This window comes from Polypterus senegalus, chromosome 8, assembly GCF_016835505.1.
Source record: "Polypterus senegalus isolate Bchr_013 chromosome 8, ASM1683550v1, whole genome shotgun sequence".
Taxonomy (NCBI): Eukaryota; Metazoa; Chordata; class Cladistia; order Polypteriformes; family Polypteridae; genus Polypterus; species Polypterus senegalus.
Window position 1 is genome coordinate 66540003 of NC_053161.1, and position 8953 is coordinate 66548955.

General features: G+C 37.3%; 1 protein-coding gene across 1 annotated transcript in view; it reads right to left on the reverse strand.

Moving 5' to 3' along the window:
* The window catches only part of cbll1 (Cbl proto-oncogene-like 1, E3 ubiquitin protein ligase), a 13101-nt gene extending 4712 nt beyond the window's left edge, over positions 1 to 8389 (reverse strand). Inside the window, exons 1-3 of the mRNA XM_039762156.1 lie at positions 8285 to 8389; positions 6594 to 6761; positions 6391 to 6422 (exon numbers count right to left, since the gene is read on the reverse strand). Of these exons, the coding sequence (XP_039618090.1) occupies positions 6391 to 6422; positions 6594 to 6761; positions 8285 to 8297 (213 nt within the window). The 5' untranslated portion in view covers positions 8298 to 8389. The remainder of the gene's footprint in view (positions 1 to 6390; positions 6423 to 6593; positions 6762 to 8284) is intronic.
* Between the last annotated feature and the right edge of the window lie 564 nt (positions 8390 to 8953).

An 8953-nucleotide genomic window follows, 5' to 3' on the forward strand; every position in this document is an offset into this window, starting at 1 on the left:
TGATGAACTGAAGATTTAAAATTTTGATTCATCAGTCCAAAAGACTTTCTTCCAGTCTGCAGTAGTCCACAGTTGGAATTTCAATGCCCTATTTTGTACTTAAAGGAATGGCTTTCTCATGCCACTCGCCCTGTAAAACCTGCAGGACAAAGTCTCCTCTTCAAAGCAGAAACTGACACTTGCTTTTTTTCAGCCCCTATTGAGCTGTGCTTGAAGCTGCTATGCTGTAATATGCCTGTCATGGAAGCTGGTGACCATCAGAAACTTGTCTTCTGATTGGGTTATGACATTGGGTCTGCCAGATCTCTTCCTATCAGTTTCTTCCAGTTTCCAATTGCCTTTGTATTGTGTAGGACACTGTATTCAAATACACTTTGATTTCTTGAAAGGAAAGGCCTGAACTTCTAACGGTAAAAATGCTCCAACTCATTTCATTTGTCAATGTCCATTTTCTTGCCATTATTACTGGAATTTACAAAATTCTACAGTGTAATATTGTCCAAATAATACTTCAGAGGGTGTAGTATCAGAGTCTGCTACAACACGTCTTTAAGACAGACAGAGGGCAATTTAAGCAATCAAATATTGGGACACCTGTGCAAATGTTTTGCTTCAAGTTTTTTTTTTTAGTTTTTACTAACCTAAACTATAAACTCTGACAGATTTCTGCTTACCTTTTCATCATTTTAGGTCATGCCTTACAATTCAACTGATTAAATTTGAAGACTGCAGTGTTGTGAAATTTGTGACTGGTAGTGTACATATATACACAAAACTACATATGTATTACTTATATACACACACATCAAAAGAGGTAACCACGCTGGTTTAATTCTGAGTGTTTATTGCAAGGAATGTTATGCAGACAAAATACTACACTTTTCCAACAAATACTGTACTCTACATCTCAGAGTTGTGTTAGAATTTTGTCCAAAAGGATTAAAACCCATTGTAACAAAATGGACACAAAAAAGAAAGACAGACATTATCTTTTTCGTTTGTTCACATCAAACTGCTAAACCAAGGCATTTATTAAACAATGCCTATATAGGAGACACCCCAGACCTCAGCAAACAGTTGACTCCAACTTGGTCCCTCACTGCACTTCCACACCCTCCCTTATCATTGTGGTGTGTCAGAAAGTACAGCACACATCCTGTCCAGATCTGGGCTCAAGATAGCACACAAACCAGCAAACATGTTACAGACTGTCCTTTTCAATGTCAGAAGTAAAAAAAAAAAAAAACCCCCACGGAGACAAGAAACGCAGTTTACAGCCTTCAATGCAATGTATGCCCAGCGGTATACGTGGGACAAACATCTAAAAGACTTGCAAAACCCTAATACAGGTACACTGCAATGTCATCAGAAGGACCAACCCACGGTCTGTGATTTACACACACACAAGTCTGCCTGACACATGTTTAACACTAGAATTACCGGAGCCTATGAATAAACTCGTAGATCCGTCCCACCTTAAATCGCTTCTTAAAACTGTTCTCACCTCTCCTCCAGTGTCTTTTGTAATCTAAATGTGTGAAAGAAAAGCTGCAAGTAGCCGGCTATTCCATCCCCCCCACCGACTTTGAACATGCACGAACTTCTCCCAGCTCATGCCTTGATTGATTATCTGGGAGTGAAGTGGAGTTTTAGAGTGTAAATAATAGATCATTATTTGGAATACACGCTTTTCATGTGTGTTCCGTTTCTACAGTAATCCGTGTAAACACATTTTTAAAACAAACGTTTTTCATGTAGTAGTAAATGACAAAATGAAGGCATAAATTATATAATATATGAAGCCTGAAGTCTGAATATCAAAGAAACACTTTCACAAAAGGTACAAATATAACAGAACAAGTATGCTTTTATTCAAAAATATAACTGCAGAAAAAAAGCCGCTTTAACATGCCACATTGACGCACACTTACTACAACTGCCACGGTAGCGTAATGGTATCAGCTGCTGACTGGTAATCAAAAGGTCATGAGTTTGAACCCGCATGACTCAATTTTGAGAAGTAAACTGCACTTATTCTTAATATTTTAGAATAAAAACACACATTTGATTTCAGTGTAATAGCCAGTGTAATTTATGATACTTGTAAAGGTTAGTTTTTTTTTTTTTTTATTTATTCGCTTTTCATTCTCTCAGTTGTGTCCAGGATCCTTCCCTACCTCCCATCTGACACTGCTGTTTACACATAAAGACGCACTATAGCTCTGCAGCATACTTGTGACTGCATTCTCGTACCAATGATTGCGAAGTGAAGTGCCTGCATGCATTTTTCGTAGCATTACACGTCTATTTTTTGAGCATGCCCGTGTCGCTCGAACACAGGAACATATGTTGGTGTACAAGTATAACAAAACAAGTGCACTTTTATTCTAGACTATAAGAAAAGAAAAAATAAAGCAAGCTACAATAGGCGGTTGATACGACAGCTTGCGTGGTGCAATGCTAAGAACTGCTGATTTCCGATCCGTGCTATATAAAATCATCACATTCAAATATTAACAATTCCCACACACCCTTCCTACATTTACAACATGTGTACTTGTTTCAGTGTACACATCTCTCTGTGCTATGGTTCCTATTACACTGAATGAGCACTTGACACTGCACTTTCTTCCCTATATAAATAACATTCATGCTATAGCGCATCTCCAAATAAATCACATTTGAGCTATAGCGCGTCTATGTGAAAACAGCAATGTCAGATCGGCAGGGGGTTATCGTGAACGTGGCAGAGAATGGAATTGAATTAAAAAAAAAAAAATCTAACCTTTATAATTATCATGCATTTACACTGGCTCTTACAGACTGACTGAAATCAAATGTTTTTATTCTAAAATAGTACAGTACATGCAATATTATTTGAAAACGAATAGTGTCAAATGGGGTTTGAATACACGCTGACGCTGTAACAGAAGGCATCAGCTTATTCAGTGCAGCAGTTTCAACACCCAGTACATGCAATATTATTTGAAAACGAACAGTGTCAGATCGGACGCATATTCAAACGCGATCTGATGCTGTTCGTTTTCAAATAATATTGCATTAGTGCGATGATGTTTTTACATATATTGTCTCTTTCATTCATCTTGCGGTTTGTAATCAGTAACCGTATGTTTTTTTCGCTAATCTTGCCAGTTAGTACATGTTGCTGTATGGTGGTGTTTCTTTTGTACTCCAGGACAGTCAGAGGACAGAATAGTACAGAGCAGTAAGTTCAGCGCTATATGCAATCAGACAGACAGAGAAGGCACTAGATATTTAAGTAAACAGGGAAGGCACTGTATAATAGATATATAAAAAAAACAGCTAAGGGGATAGATATACAGATAGATAGGAAGGAAAGGCACTATATGATAGGCAGACAGGGAAGCCCCTATATAATAATAAAATTATTGTTACTGTATTACAATATAGACAGACAGGGAGCCCAGGCAGGCAGAATGATGAAGGTTTAATAAAAATAAAAAATTCTCCCCAGGGGGGAATCGAATCTTTGGTCTTCAGGCTTCACACATTTTATAGTTTATGCCTACATTTTGTAACATTTATTACTAAAATATGAAAAAGTTTCTGTTTTAAATTTGTGTTTACACAGATTACTGTAGAAACGGAACACACATGAAATTTGTGTGTTCCAAATAACAATCTATTATTTCCACTCTAAAACTCCACCTCACTCCCAGATCATCGAGGCATGAGCTCGGAGAAGTTCGTGCACGTTCCGAGTCGGTGGGGGGATGGAATAGCCAGCTGCTTGAAGTTTGTTTTTATCGGCACATTTACAGGACAAAGGAGGCTGTCGAAGAGGCGAGAACAGTTTTAAGAAGCGATTTAAGGTGAGACGGATCTACGAGTTTTTTCGTAGATTCTGGTAATTCTAGTGTTAACTGGGACACTGTGAAAGTAAAATTCAGGGCAAATATCAATAGTGCCAGAGAGCAGGCTGAATTGTGGCTCTCTAATGAAAACACCATTAACAGACACTTGGATTTGAACTCAGCATATGCAAGCTTAAAAAGAAGAACATCTAAAAAACAAAAAAGACTTATGACCAACTCCTTCTGAAATCCACCTTTTTAATCCATCCCCTTACAACCTACCCTCTCTCCTCCCTATATATTCCCTTTGGTTCATATATATCTAATCATTTTCCTCTGATGACGACATCCGCTAGGTTTTTGAGAGCTTGAGAATAAAAAAACTATTTTAAGATACGCGACTCATTTTCTCCCTTTGTGAATCTCTAGCTACAAATATGCAAATCGTTCCACAGACCTTTGCTTCTACATATATGTACACATAGACACATGCACACACTGTGTGTGTGTGTAAGGAGAGGCAGCAGCATTAAAGTATCACAACTCGTATTAATAGAAATCTTTATAAATGTGTGCTTCTCTAATACAAGTGGTCTTATCCCAGCTGGGAGAAGAGAAGCACCAACAAAACATCTTTAAAGCTGACAAAACAACAAAACCAGCTCAATCCAGAAGACTTGCCAGGCTTTCTGTACAATGCTTTTAAACTGGTTTTGAAAATTTCTGCATTGCTTTTCATAAGTCTGGAGTGAAGTTGGTTTGAAAACTAACTCATTCTATGGATTATGTATGCAGTACACAACATACAATGCAATAAAGTATATTAACACATAAATATGTATTATATATTGCCTTGATCATGTTAAAGGTGCAATAAAAATTAATATATTTACTTATGTTTAAAATATATGAGGACGACCCAAACATTCCTTGAATTGTTATTAAAAAAAATATTTTACAACAATTCCCTTTAACCTTCAAAATATTCTTGAGATGTATTACACTTGTCTCAGTGCCTCTCCCATTTCTCATATTTTGTTACTGTGTCTAGAACCTCCTGTTGCTTTCTACAGTATAAGAAATCCAGAAAAAAAGTGTTCTTCCCTTCCGCAATTTTAATTTTGAGAAAAAAAAAAAAAAAAAAGCCAGAGGAAGATCGATCTGGTGAATGCAGGGGTGCAAAGCAAAAAGTACAATGTTTTTTGGTCAAAAACTCTTTGATTAATAACCTGGTGCGTGCATGTGTGTTTTGATGCTGTAAAATGCAGTTTTTGAGTGCTCAGCTACTCACTACTAGCAGTCATGTTTAAGATATGAAAGTACAGTAAATACAATTTTCACTTTATTGTACCGTATATGTATTTGAATCCATTTGGCTCCAGCAGACCCCGTGACCCTGTGTTCGGATTCAGCAGGTTGGAAAATGGATGGATGGATGTATTTGAATTGTTTTCATACTTGAATTATTTATGGCATTTGATTGTTTGTTACCTTAAATTACATGTATCTGATGTTTAAGTTTCTTAAAAGTGGTATCACTTAGGGGCTTAGAAAGGATTAATTCACTTTCCATTATTTCTAATGTGGAAATCTGAATCGGATTATGAACAATTCGAGAGTTCAAATGTCCTCCTGCAACAAATTAAATTCGAAGTACGAGGTACTGTAATATATTCCTACACGTGAGTTATGACAAGACTATGCACATAAAACTGCAAAAATTCAACATCTCATGTAAAATACAATGATAGTCATTAAGAATCTCTTAAAAACAAATGTGCTAAACATAAACTTACATTTGCATGTATGCTTCCATGTACAGTAATCCCTCCTCGATCGTGGGGGTTGCGTTTCAGAACCCCCGCGATAGGTGAAAATCCGCGAAGTAGAAACCATATGTTTGTATGGTTAGTTTTATATATTTTAAGCCCTTATAAACTCTCCCACACTGTTAACATTATTAGAGCCCTCTAGACATGAAATAACACCCTTTAGTCAAAAGTTTAAACTGTGCTCCATGACAAGACAGAGATGACAGTTCTTTCTCACAATTAAAAGAATGCAAACATATCCTCCTCTTTAAAGAATGTGTGTCAGGAGCAGAGAATGTCAGAGAGAGAGCGCGAGAGAAAAGCAAACAATCAAAAAATCAATATGTGCTTTTAAGTATGCCGAAGCACCGCGATAAATCAGCATATTTTAGAGGAGCGTCCATATCCTCTAGGCAAACCGCCCCTCTGCTCACATCCCCTCCGTCAGGCAGAGAGAGTGAGAGAGACACATAGAAAAGCAAACAAAGCACCATGCGGAAAGCATATCGTATATCATTTAGGAGTATTATTTAATAAGTAATATGTGCTCTGATTGGGTAGCTTCTCAGCCATCTGCCAATAGCGTCCCTTGTATGAAATCAACTGGGCAAACCAACTGAGGAAGCATGTAGCATAAATTAAAAGACCCATTGTCCGCTCCGCAGAAATCCACAAACCAGCGAAAAATCCGTGATATATATTTAGATGTGCTTACTTTTAAAATCCGTGATGGAGTGAAGCCGCGAAAGTCGAAGTGCAATATAGCGAGGGATCACTGTATGTATAAAAGAAATGTACTTACTCAGTGTGGCCATAACTTAAACAAACAAAATACATTGACAAAGTAAGCTAGTTGAAAAATAACAAGTAATACCTGTACAATGAATAAAATAAAAACTAAAATGTTCCACGCTTATTGTATTCAAGTCACAAAAATGTATACTACCATTATCTGCATTTTGCTGTTTAGAAGCTACTCGATTCATGTTTCTTTGAGGGCGAGGAGGCGGCTTGCTTCTGTTGGTCTGCTTTGAAATAAGTTTCAGGGGAATCCTTCTGCGCACATCGGGTCCACCCAATGATACAGATCCATCTGTACCTTGTAAGTCATTGTCTACACAAAAATACACAAAGAAATAACATGCATTACTATCAACAATGAAAATATCTGGCACTGTATCCACTTTCAGTAGCAATACATAAGGTGACAACATTTATGCCTGCGGTCCTCAAGTTCAATCTGGAAAACCCACCAGCATTTCAGGTTTTTGTTTCAAATAATTTCTTCTTAATTGGACTACTACATTAACTAACCAAGATGTTACAAAAACAAATTGGCAATTTAACTGAATAAAGTAGGAATTTAGATATAAATTATTTTTAGAAACTGTGTTTTGTTCTTTTTAAAATTTTATGGTTATTTACGGCACTAATAAGCCATACATAAAATAAATATACTAAAAACACATGGGTAACACTAAAAAAGCTGCATTTTACCATTCAGCATCCCTTGACCTGGTGAATGCTGTATTATGTCATTTTTTAACCTGCTTAATCCAGACCAGGGTCACGGGTTATCTGTAGACTATCCCAGCTAACATATGGTGCAAGGCAAGAATAAATCGTGGACAGTGTGCCAGTCCATCACAGTGTGATGGGTCAATCTAGCATTACCAATTCACTTAGACAAAGAGGAAACCAATGCGAAAGCATGTTAACTCTAGACAGGGAGGACGGTAGACACGAACCAAGATCTTTTTACTGTGAGGCTGGTGACTGTTAGGCGTATCATTAAATTGACAGATTCCGATGTAATTAATAGAGCAAACTACGCTGAAAAAGTTACTCAAAATGAAAACAGAAAATACCATCGAAAGATATTGCAAAATGGAAATATGTCTTATAAATGTAAATCTAACAGTAACGAACTTTTCGGAATGCAAAATAAGATACATAGAAGGCAAGTTAAACAATGAGTGGACAGTATGGAACAAAACCTGCCGCCACAGGGGGTTCTTAGAACTAAACTTGGGAAGCACCGATTTAAGGGTATGCTTATACGCACTCCTTGTATACTTGCGTACAAATATCAAACTTCTAAAAATTTAGAAACAAAATACTATTTAAGTTTCAAATAATTCTGTTTTTAAAAACAGAACAAATGGCTAACTTTTCTATGTTTTACAAAGGACAAAGCAATAAGTAATACTATACTCGTCGGTAGTTTAAGGTTAAATCTTATTTCGCAGCATATTGGTTAAGAAGGTCTATAATTTGCAAGTAAGAAAAGCAAGTAACACTCAAGAAAACAGGCGTATTCTTGTTACTTGTTTAAATGCAAACTGATGTGCCGGGACACGAAAACCAAAACAACTTAAAATTTAACATCAACAACACGGAGAAAGTCGCAAAACATCAGCATCTTCCTGTTGAAATATTAGGAAGCTCTTGGGAGGCACACCAGGCCGCGCTGTTTGTAACCACGCTTTCTTCCAGTTAGCATTTAATTACTAGGCAACTTTGCATAGTTTTATCACGATATACCAATTAAACTCATACTCGGATATCTATTTTTATTTAAAATATATAAACAGAAAGGGCAGACTATTAAAAACAGAAAAACTATTTCCTCCCTACCATTCTGGTCCATGATTCAAAGCACAGCATTGTGGGAACGGAAGTAAGTGAACTGCATGATGGTTCAGCAGTTCGAAGATGGGCGTGGTCACATCTATTTGGATCCCGCCGCTCGAATAGGGTATGCGTATTGCTGCAGCCCAGAGAAATTATGGGCGGATCCGTAGGTGGGATGAAGTTTGGCGAGCCTGTAGTCGTGACGTAATTAAAGTCAAATGAAGGCAGTTTAAAATTCTAGGAACACAGTTATTACCTGAAGTGAGCCAGTGTTTTTCCCATTATCTAGATAGAGTACTGGAACGCTATAGCTGCGGTGGTGAAAGTTTCACGGGGAAACGATTTTCGTTTGAATGCTGATTTATCTCGGCGATCGAAGCTTCGCTGCTCCCCCACGCGCACTTTGATCAAATGCTGTTGTATCGAGTCGCCCTATCTTCCACGAGGGGCCGGGGGACCCTCCCACGCGCTTTCCAATCGAAAGTTATTGTATTGCCATAAGCAGAATAACGTCAGTAATTTATTTAAACTTCAAGCGCTTGCTAATGTCAATCTATTATAAAGAAATGTTAACGTCTTAGAGTTTACTTTGCCTCCCAAAGCTGAGGAGATTCTCTTTATAGAATATTTAATGATACTATTCATGAAGAGAATTTCTTAGAGGTAAGTTTA